Source organism: Moesziomyces antarcticus (genome assembly GCF_000747765.1).
Source record: "Moesziomyces antarcticus DNA, scaffold: scaffold_v10003, strain JCM 10317, whole genome shotgun sequence".
Classification (NCBI taxonomy): domain Eukaryota; kingdom Fungi; phylum Basidiomycota; class Ustilaginomycetes; order Ustilaginales; family Ustilaginaceae; genus Moesziomyces; species Moesziomyces antarcticus.
Window position 1 is genome coordinate 725,576 of NW_014639007.1, and position 20,769 is coordinate 746,344.

General features: G+C 60.7%; 7 protein-coding genes across 7 annotated transcripts; 3 read left to right on the forward strand and 4 right to left on the reverse strand.

Annotated features, from left to right (window-relative positions):
- Positions 1 to 795: 795 nt before the first annotated feature.
- PAN0_003c1734 (uncharacterized protein) lies at positions 796 to 5,511 on the forward strand (the record flags this gene model as incomplete). The annotated part of the gene is made up of 5 exons (XM_014802692.1): positions 796 to 2,067; positions 2,396 to 2,507; positions 2,580 to 2,860; positions 3,191 to 3,330; positions 3,402 to 5,511. 5 exons carry the CDS (start codon positions 796 to 798, stop codon positions 5,509 to 5,511), a joined length of 3,915 nt encoding a protein of 1,304 aa, XP_014658178.1.
- Positions 5,512 to 5,927: 416 nt separating this feature from the next.
- On the reverse strand, positions 5,928 to 6,662 carry PAN0_003d1735 (uncharacterized protein; the record flags this gene model as incomplete). Its single annotated transcript, XM_014802693.1, has 1 exon — positions 5,928 to 6,662. The coding sequence occupies one exon, from the start codon at positions 6,660 to 6,662 to the stop codon at positions 5,928 to 5,930; it is 735 nt and encodes a 244-aa protein (XP_014658179.1).
- An 880-nt stretch (positions 6,663 to 7,542) lies between these two features.
- PAN0_003d1736 (uncharacterized protein) lies at positions 7,543 to 7,923 on the reverse strand (the record flags this gene model as incomplete). Its single annotated transcript, XM_014802694.1, has 1 exon — positions 7,543 to 7,923. The coding sequence occupies one exon, from the start codon at positions 7,921 to 7,923 to the stop codon at positions 7,543 to 7,545; it is 381 nt and encodes a 126-aa protein (XP_014658180.1).
- A 666-nt stretch (positions 7,924 to 8,589) lies between these two features.
- On the forward strand, positions 8,590 to 13,179 carry PAN0_003c1737 (ATP-dependent DNA helicase pcra; the record flags this gene model as incomplete). Its single annotated transcript, XM_014802695.1, has 2 exons — positions 8,590 to 9,219; positions 9,655 to 13,179. The coding sequence occupies 2 exons, from the start codon at positions 8,590 to 8,592 to the stop codon at positions 13,177 to 13,179; spliced, it is 4,155 nt and encodes a 1,384-aa protein (XP_014658181.1).
- A 399-nt stretch (positions 13,180 to 13,578) lies between these two features.
- Positions 13,579 to 14,760, forward strand: PAN0_003c1738 (serine dehydratase; the record flags this gene model as incomplete). Its single annotated transcript, XM_014802696.1, has 1 exon — positions 13,579 to 14,760. The coding sequence occupies one exon, from the start codon at positions 13,579 to 13,581 to the stop codon at positions 14,758 to 14,760; it is 1,182 nt and encodes a 393-aa protein (XP_014658182.1).
- A 63-nt stretch (positions 14,761 to 14,823) lies between these two features.
- On the reverse strand, positions 14,824 to 17,673 carry PAN0_003d1739 (p-loop containing nucleoside triphosphate hydrolase protein; the record flags this gene model as incomplete). Its single annotated transcript, XM_014802697.1, has 1 exon — positions 14,824 to 17,673. The coding sequence occupies one exon, from the start codon at positions 17,671 to 17,673 to the stop codon at positions 14,824 to 14,826; it is 2,850 nt and encodes a 949-aa protein (XP_014658183.1).
- Positions 17,674 to 17,948: 275 nt separating this feature from the next.
- On the reverse strand, positions 17,949 to 20,606 carry PAN0_003d1740 (anion exchange family protein; the record flags this gene model as incomplete). Its single annotated transcript, XM_014802698.1, has 1 exon — positions 17,949 to 20,606. The coding sequence occupies one exon, from the start codon at positions 20,604 to 20,606 to the stop codon at positions 17,949 to 17,951; it is 2,658 nt and encodes an 885-aa protein (XP_014658184.1).
- Between the last annotated feature and the right edge of the window lie 163 nt (positions 20,607 to 20,769).

A 20,769-nucleotide genomic window follows, 5' to 3' on the forward strand; every position in this document is an offset into this window, starting at 1 on the left:
CTATTTTGGTGCAGAGTGCAGAGAGCTCGTGATCCCAGCCGCAGGTTCCCAGGCATACGAAGCTAGCAGCCTAGCCTTTCTTGCTAGCAGGCTTCGTGGCAATAGATCGTCAGGGCGTGAGTCAATCGTCCCGTCGGCAGCGTCGTGCGCGAAACAACGAAACAAAGGAGGGCTGCGAGAATGAGAGCGCCGCAATGGAGCGTCGACTTGGGCGCGCTGACCGATGCAGAAGGTCGGAGCTGTACGCGTGATGGCTGTCGGGCGTCGGTCCTTGTGCGGCTGAACCCAAATCCCACCTCGTGCTTCACCACGGCGTAGGCAGCTGTAGCCGCCTGTCGAGTGCCCCTGACAGACCAGGCCTGTGCTCAGCCTCGCTTGCAAGCGTGTTGATAGTGCTCGATGGCCTTCCCATAAGATGATGCTGTGTGGTGGTGTTGACCGGCCTCCCTCGTCCCCCCGTCATTCTCGTCTTTCACTTCTCGTTGCTCTTCTCGTCATCATTCACTCCACCATTCGCCACCAGCTTGTCTGCCAGCCATCGCAAATTTACCGACCCTCGTCCCTTGCCTACAGCAACGTGCATGCCGAGCACTCTGCGACAACTTCATCTCGACCTTACCCACTTGTGGCGCACCGATCTCTCTCGCTTATCAGGGCCCACCGCTCCCACCTGTCCAGTCGGCTGGACCTCCATTGCGCCGTGGCGTGTCCCGCTTTCGAGCTCACGAGACCTCAGGCACCACACCGTGGGTTTGTGCAGCTCATTACAGTGGGCTGTTGTGTTCTCCTACAGCCATGCTGGAGCAACATTCGACGCACGTCTTCGCGCTCTCTTCCTCGCCACGCCGGCGCCACTCGCAGACGCCCGTGCAGGTGCCACGGAGCATCCTTAAAAAGTCGTCTTCAGAACCTACCTCGCCGAGCTCGTCATCGCCTCCACTCAGCCCACGGCCAACAATGTCCTCCGTCAGCTATGCAGAATATCAGCCGCACCAGTGGTCCGTCGCTGGCATCGCCCGGGCCCCGTCCAGTAGCTCTTCGACCTACTCGGCCTCTTCGTCGGCGTCGGGAAACAGGCTGACTGTCACCTTGCTGTACACGCCCACCGACACGCTCTTTGCGTGGCCGTTCAACATGTCTTCGCCAGGAGCGAAAGGGGTGTGCTACGAGACACTGTACAGCGACAAGGAGACGGGCGCCATTCGCAGACCGCCCGAGGGAGCCATGAGCACGAGCCTGCGCGTGCTGGCCGACGTGATCCGATGCTGGATCCGCATCCGACGCGATCGTTCCAGCGTCTCGCGCGCAGGAGGCGCCGATGCTGCCCATGCTAGCGCGTCCACGTCGCCTACATCGTCGATCGATGCTCTGGTCGACAATGACGAGGTGGTGGATCAAATCATTGAAGACCTCGGCATGGCGCAGCTCACTCCGTTCGAACGCTCGATTCATCTGCTGCGCCAAGTCCTCCCGGACGAGCTTTCGGAAGAGCCGACGTCGCCGACCCGCGCTCCGTCCGAGGCGGGCAGTTCGCAGGTATCGGATGACGACCGAGACTCGCGCCATCGCAGCGACTCGGCCTCGAGCCGCGCCAGCACACTCGAGTCCACATCTGACGAGATGGCTCCGGCCAAGAAGGCGTCGCCCAACCATCTACCCAAGCTTACCATCGCCCTGCCAGAATCACGGCAGGGTTCGCTCAAGACCGAGGTGCCGCAGATCAAGCTCGTCGAGGCTACACCCCAGGAGGGCGAGTACGAGGAGCGAGACCGCGCGCTTGAACGGGCTGCTTTGGCGAGGGGCCGCAAGAACACTTCCGTTGGCATGGACACGGTGCTCGAGGCCGACGACGAGGACAAGGCCGCCACCGAGGTTGACGAAGAGGGAGTCGTCACCTACATCGAGGTCGTCCCCGTCGACCCGCCGTCACCGTCGATCAAGTCGCAACCAGCCTCACCAGGCAAGGCCAAAGTCACATTTCGAGACCCTTTCAAAAGCATCCAGCCCGGACAGTCCGAGCCGGTGGCGTCGAAATCCGACGGGCCAGCACCCTCAGGCAAAAGTGCCGTGCGTTTTCCCAAGCGGCCGTCGTTCGATAGCCTCCGTGCACGCTTCACGAGTCGATCCAAGTCGCAGTAATACCATGCCGCAGTGGCTCGAATCGATGTCTGTGCTGTCTCGTACCGCTGTAGGTGGTGCGGGAGGAAGAGACCAGGATCTTGATTTTTTGGTGATTTTCGGTGTCGCTTTTTCCGATGAGTCCTTTCTGCAGGGTGCTGCAGTCGTGCATTGTGCGGTGAGCGGCTTTTCCAAGCTGAGTGAGCCTTCGGTCAAGCGGAGGCGACTGGCAGTGCAGCGCGGAGCATGACGTATTCTGCGGACGCCGCACGGGCAGCCTCGTAGATTGATGTGGCGTATTGCTCTGCACCTGCTGGTCGCTGGAACTTCGAGTCCTCATACCACCATTGCCAACACCATGACCGACTTCGAAAAGACTAGCAGCAGCAGTGAGTTGTTGAACGCAAGCGAAGGAATCGTTTGCAGGATCGGTCGCTGATACTTGGCGATCGCGTGTGCAGACTCGACGGGCACCCAGCCTCTGTCGGTGGGCGATGATCGGCTGGCGTCCGACAGCAACTTTGCGAGCCAGCAGGTCGAGACGGGCGAGACGATCGACCAGGGCGGCTATGGGCTGTCAGCCTCCGGTGGGGACCAGTTCGCCAAAGAGAACCAGACCGGCCAGGGCTTCTCTTCGACTCAGCAGCAGCGAGACAGTAGCGGCGGCCAGTTTCAGCCAAGCGTCCAAGACTCGATCGGCAACACCGAGTATCGCGCCGATGCGCACACTGATCCGGACGCTGTTCAGCACCGCGCTTCTGAGACGTAGCAATGAAGGTCCCACTCGAAAGCGGACATCTCGACCCCTGTTGCGGGTGAAGCAGAACACAAGACGTTGTGAGGGGCTGCAGCTGCGGGGCACCGCCCATCTCCACTGATGAACTGTGATGCTGAGTTTGAGAGTAGTGGCAGTCGTTGCCAGTGTGGGGCTCAGTCGGGCCGCTGCCGAGCGCGCGCTTACTCTCTCTCTCTCTCGCCCCCGTTGCTGTGTGGAGCTTTCGACGCTGCGATGGCGCTTATTTCTCCGAAATTTGATGCGCGTGTGATGCCGTTGAGTGTCTGTGCGGAACAGGCGCTGCTGAACAGTGCGAGCGGCCGCTGCAGCTCCACTTTGCTGGGCACAGCTCGGATGGCCAACGCCGGCCCGGAAGACGACGCTCCTGCCTCCACAGCCACTCGGCTCGCCTCACCTCTGGCCTCAACTCGACCCTCGTACTCACCTTTGCCGCGCACACCCTCTCGTCTCGTCTCGCCTCATCCTAAACCCTGCATCCACCCCACAGCGCCAATCGCATCCTAGCTTCATCCTCATTTGCTCCTTGGCCGTGTCCGAATCGCCACCTTTGCGAAAACAGATTCCCGGCGCACCCCAACCTATTCCTCGAGGCGCTTGTTGGCCTGCTCGTTGCCATCATGGGCAATCCGATCCCCGTCCATCTCGAGCAGGAATGTCGCAAGGCGACTAAGATCCTGAACGACTTTGTCGACCCCGTCAACGGCCTCGACAAGATCATCCCGCTCAGCGTGCTGCAGCGCGCCAAGGGATTCGCCATCTTTTCCGTCTTCCGCATCGGCTTCCTCCTCTCGGCGCGCGCAGGCTCCGGCGTGGTCATTGCGCGCACCGAAGATGGTCGCTGGTCCGCACCTGCCGCTATCGGCATCGGCGGTCTCGGAGGCGGCTTCAATGTCGGCGCTGAAGTCACCGACTTTCTCATCGTGCTCAACTCGCGCTCCGCCGTGCGCTCCTTTATGGCCACCGGCTCGCTGCAGCTCGGCGGAAACCTCTCCGTGGCAATCGGCCCGCTTGGAAGATCCGCTGAAGCGAGCGGCAGTGTAAACACCAAGGGCCGCGTCGCAGCCATGTTTTCCTACTCCAAGTCCAAGGGCTTCTACGGCGGCATCTCGGTCGAGGGCACTGTGCTCGTCGATCGCGAAGATGCCAATGCCAGGGCATACGGCAGCTATGGCAAGAATGCAAAGCAGATCCTGTCTGGCTCGGTAGAGCCACCGCGCTGGGCGACGGGACTGATCCAGACGATCGATCGCTTCACCCTCGCCAATACGCCGAGCAAGGACCTCGACGGCGAATACTTCAACTACGACGACACCAGCAGCTTTGACAACCGCGGCCTTGGACGCAGTGGCGGGCGCCGGTCCAGCTTCGACTCGGTCGACAGCCGCGAGCTCGACGCCACCGTGCGCACCAAGTCGCCGCTGTCAAAGCGTGAGTCGGGGCTCGACGATCTTCCTGACCGATTCGACGGATTCGACCTGGGTGACCGTAAGGGCAACGGGGCCGATGCGGGGAGATCGTCATTCGAAGCGGCTGAGCGCGATAGGCGTGCTCGCGACGAGTACGATGCGCGACCCTATGCGTTTGGGTCGCCGTCGTCGTCGCTCAGCAATACGCCCGCGCGGGTAGGGTCGGCGGCATCGCAGAAGAAGCGTCCAGGCATCAGGCAGCGCTCCAGCAGCATTGCAAGCAATCTCAGCTTCTCTAGTCTCGGCGGCAAGAAGCGACTCGACCGCTCCGGGCCTACACCGCCGCCCGATTGGAACGATATCCCGGGCCAAAGCAAGAACAGCACTGCGTGGGAAAGGCGCGATCCGGACGGAATGGATGCACTCGACCGCGAGCTGCAGGGTGGCGGTGATGCGGCAAGGCGCGGGTCGCCGTACAGTCCGTCGCACGCCAGGAGTTACAGCACGTCTGGAGTTTCCGAATCGGCTGGTTCCGACGCGCGCGCACGCAGTGGCAGTGTCGGAATCGGTGGACGCGGGAGCTCGAATACGCCGGTGGGCTGGAGTCAGTTCAGCACGGCCGATGATGCGGACGACTTGTTCGGAGAGGCGCAGGCTCGCGACCCGTTCGACGATCTCGAGCCGCGCCACACAGGTACCAGCGCTGGTTCAGGCTATGCAAATGGCACCGGCAACGGCAACGGCAACGGACGCACCAAATCGCCCTGGGACGCTGCAGGGTCGAGCACGGCACCACCTGCAGGTAAGACTGGATCCCGTTTTGGCAAGTTCCGCACACCAAGTCCTGGAAGCAGTGCTTTTGGTCGTAAAAAGACACCAACCATCGCTGAGGATGGAGGAGACGACCAGACCGCATCGCTCATTGACTCCGAACCGTATGCAGAGGTACAGAGGCGCGAGTCCTTTTCGCTCGCAACGTCCAACGCAGGCGTTCCGGTCATCGAGAGAGTCGTAGCCCTGTTCGACTTCGATGCACAAGAGGAAGGCGACCTCGGCTTTAACAAGGGTCAAGTCATCGCAGTTACGAAAAAGACGGACAGCAGAGACGATTGGTGGCAGGGGAGAGTCGAAGCCGGTCTCTCCGCAAGCAGGATAGGCATCTTTCCCGCAAACTACACCCAGTCACTCTAAGAGCTTTCTGTTCGCATGCCAAGTGCCCTCAATATATTGGCTGCCGAGTTTGCACATTGTCTCGGACTGTCCGTGCGTTCCGAGCCCTGTACGTCCAGAATAGGCGAGTTCTGCTCGCGTCCAACATGGAGACCACCGCTGGGGAAAGACCGCGCAGAACAGATGACGAAGAAGTCGCGCTCGCAGCCAAGGCACAATGTACAGCGTATCCTCTCGTGCGGGACGATGATCAATCGCAAATGACGCTAGAAAAAGGACGCTTGCAGGGAAAGAACATGCATTGAAAAACGACTGGACTCAGGAAGGGCATCTAGGACGGAGGGGATGACGATGAAGAGACAAGGGAAAAGGCGACAAAGATCATGCAGAAGGGAGTGCAGCGACGATGAAAAGTACCTACTCTTGGCAATTAAGCTCTAGTGAGCAACAGAGCCATCGGCATTGCGGTACTCGGGTACATCCACAGCAAAGGCATGGCCATCGCTGAACTGAACGGGTCCAGCATCCGGACCAGACGGAAGGTCAGCCCTCTTGGTCTTGGTCGACTTCTCCTTGCCGTCGGGGTAATGGTACTCGGGTACATCGTTGGCGAAGGCGTGGCCGTGGTCGTACTGCACGGGTCCGGCATCGGGGCCAACCGGAACGTTAGGGTCCTGAGTCTTGGTAGCCCTGATGACCTTGTTCCAGTCGAGCTCCTTGCCGTCAACGCTAAAGATGACCTGGTTGTCGTCGGTGATGGTGAGATTGACGTTCACCTTGGTGTCCCTGAAATGAACGCCCACGACGCTGCTCAAAGCGTTGGGAAGCCAGGTGAATCCACCGCCGACGCCATTGCCGCCGTCGCCGGCGTTGAAACCTGCATGCAGCTGACCACGGCTCCAATCGAGTCCGCAGCCAACGCTGGTCTCGTTGGGGCTCATGACAGGAAAGTGACCCCTCACCGAAGCACCCAGCGCACCTTGCTGCTGGTTGGTGGTGGGCACCTTGGTCTGCTTCCAGGTAACGCCATACGACTCAGGCGTCTCGATAATAATGGGTTGGGCCTTGATGCCCGTGGTGTACCCCTCGTCGGTGCGAATGGCAGCAGCACTGGCACCCGAGACAAGGGCAAGCCCAGCAAGAGCAAGCGAAACGGAGCCGGTGGCCATCATCTTGGAGCGTACAGAGTGTTGATGGGGAGAAAAAGAAGGGAGAGAGGGATGGTGGATGAAAGATCTACAGCAGGCTGGGGCGACCTTTTATCTATGAGCGGCGGCGACACTCGCTCGAACAGCATCTTTGCCAGAGAGGGCGGTGTGACGGTCCCACGTGTGACCCCACTCCAGTGGCGCCATCGAGTGGGGCATCCAATCAGAGTCAGGGGCTGTGAGTGGGTCAACTTGCTTGCTCGCACTTCCATTATGAAGGTGGGGGTCGGACCTCGAGTTCCGTATGGTCTTGGAAAGGGGGCACGATCACTGGGCAAGCTCCCACCTGCAACGAACTATGAGCCAAATGTGGCGGAGAGTCTTGTCTTGTGAAGCAGCCCGATGCATTCCCACACTTGAACCCACACTCCGGGTGCCGACCATCACCTGTCCTCACCGTCCGCCGGTCTCCCTTCTCCTTCTCCTGCCCTCTTCGTAGCCAGCTTGTCGCGTCCTCGTCGCAACTTCGAAAGCGCGCGACTCCCCGGTGGCTCCGCATTTACGCATCACAGGACCCCAATTCCCGATAGCCATGGCGCTCAAAATGCTCGGCTTTGGGTCGTTTCACGTCTCTCTTCGATAGGTCATTCTCCCAGACACTATTCGCATATAGTCTCAAGTACATTGTCTAGGCACTCCATGCTCTCTTCCCCCCCAATCTAGAGTCTGTGCAGGTTGACGAAGTGTGCTACTGGGACTTTGTGATTATGCCGACGCGAACGCGATCCGCGCCCAGGTATCCAAGTCACCCCGTTGAAGCTGGTGCTGCCGCGGACAGTAGCGGAGGCCGAAAGTAAAGGAAGGCGGATCACTGACAGCATGGATGCTCGCTGCCTTAATCGCTTCACCCCTGGCACTTGACGGAACGCCAGAAGGAACTGAACTGGCACTTTGTGGTGTCCATGCTGTAGCCGAGGTTGTCTGATCCGCCATCGTCGTGACCATTGAAGATTGCGGGGCCATCCATCCAAAAGCAATCGACGTTGACCCTCTCCTCGCCGCACTGTACTTGGAACAGTAGGCCAAAAGTGTTTCCATCCTTGTTGACAATGTCATATTCACCGTGGTAGCAGACAACAGCATCGGCTTGCGAAGCTCGAGCTCGGGCCCGATCGACACTCTGGCTAATGCACGCCGAGCGAGACACACCCGGGTTGACGGAGCCACCAATCGCAGGAGTTGCGGCCATCAGGGCAAACACGGTAGCAAGCTTGAGCAAAAGCATGATTGGAGTCTTGGAAGGCGGTCTGGAGAGTGTTGAGGATGAGAAGGCTCGAGGAGTGGTGGAAGGAGCGGATAGAGTATTTATACGCAGTACGACACTTTCCTCCGGTGTCGCTTTTCTCGCGGCCTCATATCAGAGTGGTCCCTGCGCTCTTGTGACGGCGGTCCGAGACGCAACGAGGTGGAAGTTGCAGGCTGATTTCGCTAAGTGGGGCTGAAAGCCCACATGATGCGTGATGAGACGAGATCCGACCGCGCCACATTTGCGAAAAGTGCGTTTGTACCTCCCCTTTTTTCCATGTCGAGGGTCGTGCTGTGGTCGGGCTGCAGGGCGCCGGAGCCGCGCGGGTACACAGCGGCAAGGTCGTGGAGCTCGAGCTTCTGGTACTCTTCAACTCTCGCGCCAGGGCTGCTTGCGCCCAGCACGTCCGTCGAGATACAGTGGTATCGACCTTGGGCACAGCACGGGAAGTTGAGCTATCCCGCTGAAATGCCCGCCGTAGCGGCTTGGGACTGGCTAAAGGGTCATTGCCAGTCGTACATCCTCAGCATGTGAGGGAGATCCAGCAGCCTTGGGCCTGCAAGCTCTTGCACACGCTAGCCCTCGACACCATCACTCACATTTTCATATTCCCAAATCCATCGCCACGTCGATCAAAATCTCAGCATGTCCGCCAATGGTTCGTCCGAGGCGCCACAGCCTCACCCGCGCGACCCGGCTCCTTCCGGCATCCTGTACGGCGATATCCCTCTTGAGGTGCCACGCAAGGTTGTGGCCTCGCCGTACGTCAGCATCACTTTGCGCGAGAATGGAATCACGTTCTATACCATGCGACGTGCGAAAGATGATGTGAGTGCCGTGGTGCAGTGCAAGATCGACACTCGCAATGAGTATCTCTTGATGGTGGGAACCTCAGTGCACTACGACAACGCCAACAACAACGAGGCTCGGGGCAGGTGCGCCCACATGCCTCTGGCGCGCGTGATCGCTATCCAGCAGCCATCGGACGACCCGGATCGCTGCATGGTCGACCATGCCAACCGCGATCCACTCGACAACACGGCGGCCAACCTGCACTGGGTGACGCCGAGCTTCAACAGGTTCAACGTGCCGAGGAACCCGCCCTCTTCCGGCTCCGTTGGTGTGCAACAGAAGGGGAAGCGCTTCAGGCTCGCGGTTGCAGGACAGGGTAACGGCATGTACGACCATCGCGAGACTGCTGCCCTCGTCTACGACCTGATCATACGGCTCAAGTACGGATCTCAGCTGGACAAGACGCCGCACCTGCTCAACCAGGTCGGCCCAGGTTGCCGCGTGTCCACGGCTCGGCGCAAGCCAACAGCGTCGAGACATATCGCAGACAATTCCATTCGCGAGACCCGCACTCAGCAACGGGCCGCACAGCGGAGTTGCGTCGCGTAAACCGCTCCCAGACTGTGAGAAGAGCACGCGCAAAGCGGCGGAGCTCAAAGTGACACAAAAGGTGGAGGCTTGAAAAAGTAACAGGAGGACGTGACGCGTGCCTTCATTTTCCTCTCTCTCCTCGTGATTAGGTCTTTGACACATCCGACCATCGGAGGCGCCGATGGGGCCATTCTCAGCCTTTGGACTCGCTCAAGCTCGACTGCATGCATGCACGGACAGCTTCCGACACGAATCGTCGTTCCGCTTCAGTGTCCCCGCTGGGCTCTGACCACAGCATTCTTCACCAGAAACGACGTGCGCGAATAGCCCGAGGCTTCGAAATCAGACGCCATGCCACCCAAGTCTGCGGCTACGGCGTCGCGGACTTCAGGCTCCGAGCCAGGCAGTAGCAAGCAAAGTGATACAGATCATCTCATCGACGTACCTTCTTACCTTCGCTCCCTGTCAAAGTCACAACTCGCTGCAGCTACGCACCCGCCGACGGCATGCTTGCAGATCCTTGCCGGTCCAGGCTCGGGCAAGACGCGCGTCCTCACTTCCAGAGTGGCGTGGCTGATCCTGGATCCAAGCAACCGCCTCACGCCCGAAGATATTCTGGTCGTCACCTTCACCAACAAGGCCGCCAACGAGATGAAGTTGCGCCTGGTCAAGCTGATCGGCAAGGAGCGCGTCGACAACCTCGTCATTGGCACTTTCCATTCCGTATGCGCCCGGTATCTACGCAAGTACGGCCGTCTCATTTCGCTGCCCAACAACTTCACGATCATCGACTCGGACGACGCCAAGCGCATGCTCAAGGCCATCATCAAGGAGCTCAAAGCCGAGCTGGACAAGGAGCACATCACGCTCAAGCCGGAAGAAGCCATGTCGGAGATCTCCAAGGCCAAGGCTCGCGAGATCGATCCCGTCAGATACAGACAGCTCGCCGATGAGGAGGCTGCCAAGGCGCAAGCCAAGAAGGCAGCTATCGGAAGGCAGTTCACCGGATCCGCTCCGTTCAAAGCGATCATCGCTACGATCTATCAGATGTATCAGGAGCAACTCGTCGAGGCCAACGCGCTCGACTTTGACGATTTGCTCGTGTACGGAGTCCAGCTCTTCCGGCGTCAGAATCAGGTGGTGCGCAACATCCGACACGTGCTCGTCGACGAGTTCCAAGATACCAACGTCACTCAGTACGAGCTCATGCGCCTCGTAGCGTACTCCTCGCAGGCGGTCAGCATCGTCGGAGATCCTGATCAGAGCATCTATGGCTGGCGCAGCGCCGAGATCGGCAACCTCGACAAGATGACAAAGGAATTCAAAGGAACCCAGCAGGCGCGCCTCGAGGAGAACTACCGCAGCACCGGCGCCATCCTCGATCTCGCGCTGCGCGTGGTGCAGCAGGACACCTCACGCGTGCAGAAGGACTTGTACACCTCACATCCTCGCGGTCCGCCAGTGGTGCTCAAGTGCCACGGATCCGCTCAGCTCGAAGCCGCCTACATTGCGTCCGAGATCAAACGGCTGGTCGCACACTCGGGAGGCATGCTCGACTACAACGACATCGCCATCCTGCTGCGCTTCAACTATCTCTCTCGCAGCATTGAGGCCGAGCTGCAGGCAAGGGGCATCGACTCGCGGATGATGGGCGGGCACAAGTTCTTCGACCGCATGGAAGTCAAGGACCTGCTCGCCTACCTCGCCCTTGCAGACAACCCCGGCTTCACGCCCGCCTTCATCCGCGTTGTCAACGTGCCCAAGCGTGGCATCGGCGAGAAGAGCGTGACCGACCTGCTCAACATGGCTAAAGCAGAGGGATGCAAGCCCATGGAACTCGCCGAACGCGTCGTGCAGGGCGGCAAGAATCCAGGCATCAAGCCCGCGGTCAAGAAAGGGCTCAAGGAATTCGTGGACGCCATCGTGGTCGTGAGAGAGGCAGCCAGCTCGGGCGAGCCTGTGTCCAAGCTTATCGAACTGCTCATCGACAAGATCAACTACGAAAACTATCTCAAGGCCCAGCAAGATTACGAGTCCCGCTGGGGCAACGTGCAGGAGCTGATCTCCTTTTCTACCGTTGTGGCGCAGAACATGGAACCAGAAGCAAATGCGCCAAGAATTCCGCTGGAGGAGATGCTGTCGCACACGCTTTCGAATCAGGAAGAGCGCGTCGATGACGATAGCGAACAAGATGACGACTTCGAAGAGGTGGAGATCAAGCCCACGAAAAAAAGCAATTTGCGCTCGACACACCCGATGTTCGACAAGAAGGGAGGCGCAAAAGCACAGACACGGACGCGTGCACCCGCCAAGAGAGAAGTCATCGATCTTTGTGATTCAGAAGAGGAAGAGACAGAGTCGAAGCCGCAAGCCAATCCCTCGCAAGAAGACCTCAAGCCGGGTCCGGCCAAGAGGGCGCGGATGCAGAAGAAAGAGGTCGAGAAAGATGCTAGCGGAGAGGATCAAAATGACGAGAAGTCATCGCTGCTCGCGATGCTCGACGAGGTCGTGGAAAAGAAAGGCACGCAGGAGGGATCACAGGCGGAGAATGCATCTGATGACGAGCGCAAGACACCACTGCGTGTATTCCTGGAGGCTTCAATCCTGGCCACGGACATGGATGCAGACAACGAGCAGAAGGACGAGAAGGCGAAACCCAAAGTCACGCTTTCCACCTGCCATGCGGCCAAGGGACTGGAGTGGCCCGTGGTGTTCATCCCTGCGATCGAGGAAGGCTGCTTCCCGTCGTTCCGATGCCACAAGCCGGAAGAGATTGCCGAGGAGCGGCGTCTCCTCTACGTCGCCATGACGCGCGCCGAGGGCGTTCTCTACCTCTCGCATGCCACGGCGCGCATGCAGGGCGGCGAGACACAGGACAAGATCCTGAGCAATTTTATTGCAGCGGTCGCGCCCAAACGCAACGGCGGATCGTGCGAAGCAAAGAAGGCGATCCAGTTCTGCACCGATCGGCCCGAACTGGACTTGGACGTTGTGCGCACGGTGGCAAAGGTCACTGGTAAGGCAGCGCCGAGCGAGGAGCTCGTGGAGAAAGCCGTGAAAGAATGGAAGAAAACGTCCGGCAAGGAGTTGGAGCAGGTGGACCAGATGAACATTGGCCGCATGACCGGCTTTGGGACTTACTCCAGCTATGGCGGCGCAGGTGGATACCCGTCGGGCGTGCACAGTGGCGCGACGGGCGGCTGGAACTCGCAGATGGGATTCGGGCTGTACAGCGACGATCGGCTCAGCACGCACGGCGGAGGGAGCTCGAGCGACCAGGATCTCAGGCGAAAGCTTGGCTTCTCCGCGCCTACCATTGGCGGCTTCTCCTCCGCAATCGACGAAGGCGCCTCCCCTCCGCCAGCATTCTCGGGCTTCCAGCGCGCTTCGTCCCTGGCCGGAGGTCGCAGCGGTGCTACCGGCTCTGGTGGTGGATTCGGTGCGTTCTCAGGTCGGCCACCGCCGGGCGGCTTTGGCAACGGCCGACAGAAGCAACCCTTAGTGCCTCCATCCAGGCAGGCTCAGGCACAGCCTCCCGCGCCGCCGTCGTTTACCGATGCCGTGCGGCTCAAGGCTCGACCGGAAGACTCGGTGGCGTTGGCGCGCGAGGATGGCACGGCGCCTAGACCGCGTGCGGATCTGAACAGCTTCCAGCAGGCTCACTCGCAGGGCATTAGCAGTATGCTCAACATGCTGCCTGCAGACTCGAATGCTGGAGGCGGATCGCGCGCCTCGCCCATCGAGGTGTCGGACTCGAACGGCAATGGCGATGGCGGCTCGAGTGGCACCGGCAACGGATCGAACGGCAGTGCGCGAGGACGTAGGCGGCTTGGCATGAGCCGTCGGTTCTAGGCCCGCCGCAGCGGCGTGAAGTCGACAGCAACAAGAAGGTCGTACGCATGCGTTGAAATCACCAGATGAGCACCGTCGGCTGTGGACCATTTGGAGTGTCGAGCGGTATTTGTCTTGATAGCTCGTACTTGAGAAGACCCTGAGCACGGTCGAAGCGTTCCGGAAGAAGCGCACCCGCAAATTCGCCGATTTGGTTGCCGGTCCCCACGGAGCTACGCGGTGTGGCCGAATCCGCCGACGGCCTTCGTCTTGCTTCTTTACATCTGCAACCTCCTTGACCTATCCGGCCAGCTCGTACACGGACACAAGATCTAGACGCGACTCGGGTGTTTTAGAACATAAGGAACACGACCCCGGATCAACCCCATCTAGACACCATCTCGAGACAGCACATCCAGCATGACTGTGCCACTGGACGCTACGGTGCTGCCCCCCACCGGCGAGGTGCCAACTACCGCCAAGCCGGCCGTCGAGCCGCTCCACGCCGTGACCCCGCTCATCTACTCGCAGCGGCTCAGCACCGCCACAGGGCACCACATCTGGCTGAAGCTCGACTGTGACCAGCCTTCGGGCTCGTTCAAGATCCGCGGCGTGGGCAAGATCTGCCAGTCGGCGATCGCGCGGTATGGCTCGGCGACGCACATCGTAACGTCTTCGGGCGGCAATGCTGGTCTGGCTGCAGCGCATGCTGCTAGTAGCGCCGGCGTGGCGAGTACGATCTATGTGCCCGCGTCGACCGAGGCCGAGGTTGTGGCGAAGCTGCGCAGCCTCGGCGCGCATGTGGTGGTGGGCGGCGATTCGTGGGACCAGGCGGATGCAGCGGCACGAAAGCTGGTGGATGAAACGCAGGGTGCGGTGTACGTGCATCCGTTTGTGGGCGAAGAGCTGGTGGCGGGACACTCGGGACTCGTCGATGAGGTGTACGACCAACTGCACGCTCAGGGCGCGGGGGAGCTGGATGCCATCGTGTGCTCGGTTGGCGGCGGCGGATTGCTGCGCGGCATCATGCAGGGTGCAACCCGCCATGCTTGCGCCAAACCGGCTCTTGTCGCGGTACAGAACTTCGGCGTGAATTCGTTCAACCGCTCGCTCGATGAGCATCGCGCGGCGGGGGAGACGGCGCTGCCCGAGGATGTGGTGACGCTCCCTGCGATCGAGAGCAAGTGCACTTCGATGGGCACCAAGCGCTGCTCGCTCGAAACGGTGCATGATGCCATCCGGTACGAAGGCGACGTAACCACGCTCACAGTCACAGACGATCTATCGGCGTCGGCATGCTGGCAGTTCTCGGCCACGTCGGCTGAGCTCGAGGTCGATGGCCGCACGCGTCTCGTTGAGCTCAGCTGCGCATCGGCACTCACCCCTGTCTTCCACACATGGATCCTCGACGCCCTCATCGCGCGCACCCCTAACCTCGCACGCAAACACGCCGCCGGCAGCAAGCTCAACCTGGTCTTCGAGGTGTGTGGCGGCAGCAAGGTGAATGCGGACCTGCTTGCTTCCTACAAATCCTCCGCTGGCACCATGGACCACCGAGACCGCATCCGCATCAACGGCCAGGACATCCCGCCATCCTCCTAGATTCCAATGCAAACGTAGATTGTTCAAAGTGGTGGTGGTACAAGAGTGGTTGAGACTGGTGCATCATCGGCCCAGGTCGGCGAGGATTTCGGCTTGTCTGTGCTGCGAGACGCGTGCGAATCCCTGGAGCTGCATGTTGAACTGGGCATTGCCCGCGGTGAGCGCACGCAGCTTGGACGAGTAGCGCACCAAGTTGGCCAGCGGCACTACGGCATGGATCTCCGCCTTGCCTGCCTGCTTCTCCGCATCGCCCTTGCCCGACGCAGCGCTGGCCGACTGCATCTCGAACCGGCTCTCGCGCGGCGGGATGTAAACCGCCTCCTCAGCCTGCTCCTCGGTCTCAGAGCCATCCTGTGAGTTGGTCTGGTGCACAACATCGTTGACCAAGCCGTCTTGTTCGGCAGTGATGTCGTTGATCACCTTGCCCAGGTGCACGGCGGGCACAGTGATGCGCGTCGCCATCATGGGCTCCATCAACACCGTCCTTGCTTGACCGGGCTGCACCACCATGCCCGTCTGCGGGTCGAGCTTGGGTTCGGTGCGCAGCACTTTACGCACGAGGTGCGAAAGCACATACGAGATGGCTGCCGACGAAGAAAGGTCGCCAAACATCTCGATGTTGTCCACCGTGACGCGCAGGCCCATGAGCGGATTCGAGGTGAGCGGCCCACGAGACAGCGCAGCGACCATGCCAGACTTGAACATCGCCTCGACACTCGCCATGTCCACCCCCGCCGGCAGACCGATCGTAGTCGAGTCCTCCTTCCCAGTGGACTTTGAAGAACCCTTGCCGCCAGATGCACTTTGACCGTTGGATGGAGGTGTTCCGAGAACAACGTCGACGACGTTACCTCCGAATACGGCTGCGTCTGACTGACTGATCCTGTGCTGCTCGTCTTCTGCGAGCGCGCTCACTCGAATCCTCGCACCGATCTTTATGCGCTTTCCCGCCAGATCCCTCTCTAGCACCTCGCTTGCCTCGAGCTCTCCTGCGCCCTCGTCCACCGTCTCGCGGTACGATACCCGCACAGCGCCCATTCTCGCATTGACGCCGAATTCGTTCTCCAGCCGGTCCTTGGCGATCTCGAGGTGCAGCTCGCCCATGCCGCTCACCACGGTCTGACCCGTTGTCCCGGCGCCTGCTGAGGAGCCCTCGTCGAGTCGGAGCGAGGGATCGGTTCGAATGAGCAGGTTGAGTGCGTCCGAGACCGCGTCGACATCGGACTTGCTTGCGGGCTCGAGCGACATGCTGAACACGGGTGGCGGGATGTGCACGCGCTTGAGCCGGAGCGTCTTGGCGTCCGCGGCGTCGAGACCCTTGTCGCTCTTGGATCCAGCGGGGGTGGAGGAGACATCGACCAGAGTATCGCCCGTGCGTGTGTCGCGAAGACCAAGGATCACGCCGATTTGGCCTGCGCGCAGACTCGCCGTCTCGACATACTGGTCTGCAAAGGGGAACAAGACCCGCGAGAGACGCTCACGCGCACCTGTTGTCGTGTTGAACAGCACCGACGACCGCTGCAGTGTGCCCGAGTACACACGCACAAACGTCGTCGGACCGCGTCGCTTGTCGTGCACCACCTTGAACGCGAGTGCGGTCGTGCGCTTGTCCTTGAGCGACAACGATACTTCTGCTCCCGCATTTGCTTTCGCGTCGTTCTTGCCGGCTCGGTGAGCGACGTTTCCGACCACACTCGGCTTGTCCGCCGGGCTGGGCAGGTAGTCGGCGATCGCATCGAGCAGCGGTTGGACACCGACGTTCTTGGCTGCCGAGCCACACAGCACGGGCAGCACCGTACCCGCAAGCGTCTGGCGTCGGATAGCCTGCCTCAGCGAAGCTGCTGGCATCTTGCCGTGCGGTTCCTCGTTCGAGCTCGTCGGCAGACTGAAGAGCTCTTCGAGGAGTTGGTCGTCGAGCGAGGCGAGGCACTCGACGAGTGCATGGCGCGCCTGCTTGGCTTCCGCGTACATCTCGTCTGCCTCCTGCAGCGGTTTGCGATTGACCGTCTCGCCGGCCTTGCCCGAGAACGTCACCGTCTGCATCTCCAACAGATCCACAAGGCCAGAAACGCCCGGTTCGTCCTTGCTCTTGAGTGGGATCGGAAGCTGGAGCAGCAGCGGGCGCTGATGCATACCGGAGCGGATGACGCTGCGCAGGGACTGGGTCACCGAGCTCCCCATGCGGTCGAGCTTATTGATGAACAGGATCGACGCCTTGACATCGTATCGCGCCGCTTGCGACCACACGTTTTCCGTCTGCGACTCGACGCCCTCCACGCCGTCGAGCACCACCACCGCGCCATCGACTACTCGCAGTGCGCGCTCCACCTCGATGCCAAAGTCGATGTGACCTGGTGTGTCGACGAGCGTAATTCCGACCGTCTCCCTTGCGCCAGTGGATTTGGAGGCGGATGGCTTGGGCCACCAGACGGGGCCCACAGCGGCTGACTGGATCGTGATGCCTCGCTGGCGCTCCTGCTCGAGAAAGTCGGTCACGGTGCTTCCTGAATCAACGTCGCCGGGAAGTGCAGCTGTGCTGCCGCTTCCGCCGTTTCCAGCGAGAGCGTCCGTGAGGTGCAGCAGTCGTTCCGTGAGGGTGGTCTTGCCCGCATCGATGTGCGCGATGATCGAGATGTTGCGCAACGCCGCAACAGGGTGCTTTTCCGCATGGGGCAGCCCGCTATCGGCCACAAGCCGGCGTGGCGACGAAGAAAAGTAGCAAGCCGGTGTATATGGAGACTGAAGTGTGGAGTCTGCACTGCGAGAACTTGGTGCATTGGCGGCAGGGTTGGAGCATCCTACTGCCGAGCGAGGCCAGGCAGTCCTGCTCGCGAGGGCTGACCTGCTAGTAGGCGTCCTCGGATATGGCACCAAGCATGCGCGCTTGCCGAAGCTCGAGCGTGCCAGACTCATGCTCTGATCTGCGTTCGTCGTTCCAGGATGTGCCGTATGTGTGCAAGTGTACAAGAAGAACGAGCGGGAGCAAGAAGAAAGGGCAAGTTGCTGCGTCGGAAAAAATTGGCCGACTTCCGAAATTCCGGCTGGTCCCTTCCTCCACGCTCAGCAACGACGACACTCTTCCTTGCTCTCTCAGCTCGGCATGATGTGAATGGACGATGTTGGTATTGAACGTCGACGATTGGGAATGCAGTCTAGGGATATGGGTGTAAAGAAAGCAGTCATCGTCTCTACTGCTGGGACTCGGAGTGCTCAGGCAAGCCGCGCCACTGCACGGGGGGAGGGGGAGAACCTGCGCCGCGCGGTGGGTTCTCGACCGAAACAAAGCGACGCTTGCGGGGCGACTTCGCTTCCGTGGCGACCTCGGAGGTACTGGCAGCGGGCACCTGCTCAACGAAGCGCGATCCAGCCGCTGCCGTGGTGCTGGGTTGCTCTACCGGTTCTTGAACGGCGGGGACGGCGGCAGCGGCTGGAATCGAGCTGGCTGCGTTGGACTCGTGCGGCTTCTCTGCCGCTTCTTCATCCTCAACCTCTGCAAGCTCTTCCTCCTCTTCGCGTCGGTCATCTTCGGCTGCAGCTTCTGCGCCCGATCCGAGACCCGATGCGATAATGCCTGCGCCCGAAGCCGCGGCCACATGGCGCTCGGGATCCGCCGTCTGATGGCCTCCGAGCCCCGCAACAGTGCGCGTGGCCTCACGGGCCTCGGACGATGCGCTCTCCGCATCGCCCTCGTCGTCGGACGTGTCTTCGGCGCCACGGGCCTCTTCGTCGTTGTGCGATCGGCTGTGCTTGGTCTCGTCCGCATGGTACTGCGCCGCCGACTTCTCGCCCCCCGGCTCGCCCTCGTCATCGTCCGACTCGTCGTCGAGCGACTTCTTGTGGTACAGAGTGCCGGCGATCTTTGTGTCGAGTGCAATTTCAACGCCGCGACCCGTGACGCGCTCGGGTTCGTGGCCAAGCGAAGCGAGCACACCGTCTGCATCTGCGGTAGGTGCATCGAGGATCTTGAGCTCGAGCGGGCTGAACCACTTGGGCACGAGGAAGTAGCGCACGGGGATGAGGAGCGTGATGATGACGGGGAAGCCGATGCCTGCAATCGTGGCCGAGATGGCGATGGTCATGGCGGCGAACAGCCACTGGATTCCGACGAACAGGGCGATCTTGCTCCTGCGCACCGTGTTGAGCGGCTCGTCGGCGGGCGCCAGACGACGATCCCTAAAGATGGCGAGCGTGCGCATGGTGATGCTGTTGCGTTCGATCGACGCCCATCCGACGAGGATAAAGATGCCGGCAAACACGGCGCGGGGCATGGTGCCGAGCACGACGAGGAGCGGCCGCGTCATGGTGCCGAGCGTGAGCAGACCGATGACAAGGTGCGAGATGCGGCCCTCGACGACGCGCGCGTTGACAATGTGGTGCTGCTTGACGGTGCGCATCTTTGATTTGCGCTTCGAGAGCGTCTCGCGCGCGATGCGCTTGTCCACCTCGGGCCGCTCAACCTGCTGGTACACGGAGAGCGTCTCGGTATGCACGGGTGCCTGCGGAACCAACCCATTGGGCGCAGGCAAGCCGAGAAAGCCCGAAACGAGCGTGGTGATGCCGAGCAGGAAAAAGTCCCAGTGGAATCCGGCGGGTTTGCGCACGGGATAGTTCCTCGCCTGCGCCATGACGCTGCTCACGTTGTGGTCAAAGTAGAAGAGCAGCATGATGAGAAAGCCCAACGGCGCACCCACGAAGACGTATTTGAGCTCGATGTTCCAAAAGTCGATGAACCACGGACGGTCCAACGTGGGGAAGAAGGCCTTGGTGATCGGCAGCCTTTCCACAGGCACGAGCTTGAGCGAGTTCTTGGGGAAGTGGCTGAATCCCGTCCAAAAGATGCATCCTGCGGCGAAGGCGTAGCCGGCGATGAAGTTGCGCGCCCTGAATGGCAGATAGGACGTATTGCCGACCTTTGCCACGAGGTAAACCGACACGGTAAACAGGATGGCGATGGTGACCGAGAGCCAACCGGTGGCATTGTCGAGCGGGGCCGGTTCGAACTCTTCGATGAGCAGCTCGATGCCCTTCTGGATGTAGATGACGCCCACATAGAATCCGAACGTCTCGGAGGTCATATCGGTGATGAAGCGCGTAAAGTCGCACACGTTGAAGATGGCCACGACAAAGTGGAAGGCGGCGGCCCAGATGAGCGACCACGCCTGGATGCGCAGGTAGTTGCGGTTGTCAAAGCCGTAGTATCCGACAAAGATGTTGTACTGCGTGTAGTTGACCAGGTTGATCAGACCCGTCACACCGACGAAAGTCAGCGGCTGCACCGAGAAGATGGGGAAGACGATGGCGGCCAATGCCGAGGCGAGGATGACTTCGTTGACGCCGTACGAGCCGCCGGTGCGATAGTTCATGTCGAGGATGTAGGCGAGCGCAGGCATGAGGTTGATGAAGTACATGCGCACGACGCTGTTGACGAGCGTCCACCAATTCTTGGGCTCGAGGCCTTCCGTCCAGTCGCTCGCGAGGAATGGCTTGCGGCGTCGCAGATCGTACCACATGCCTCGGAAGGGGCGAAGCTCGTACGCCCACGAGCGCTGCGACCACGGCTTGTCGCCCGGAAAGAGCGGATATGCGACGGGCTCTTTGCGCTTTCTGCGCTTTTCTTGCTGCTTGTCTGCGGTGGAAGAGGTGGCATCTTGTGATGGCGATGTTTTGGCGGCCGTCTTGCGGTTGGAGAGGCCGTTGCTCGAGACGTTCTGGGAAGAGGCTCCGACGGTGACCGAGGTGCCGTCGTGCGAGGAGCGGGCGGTGCTGGTGGCAGTGCCGTTGTTGTGGGCGCGCTCGGCTTGCACCGCGCGCAGCGCCGGGACAGAGCCCGGGTCGATCGAGTTCATGTCGAGGGGTCCGATTATCTATGTCTTGTCTATGGTGTAGTGTATCGGGTGTAGGGCACGTCCCCTAGGCTGCTGAGGCTCTTCAAGGTCGTTTCTGAAGCGCGAAAGGCCAGGGGATGGCTGATCTTATACTCGGACGGCGACCTGGGTGGTGGCAAGTGGT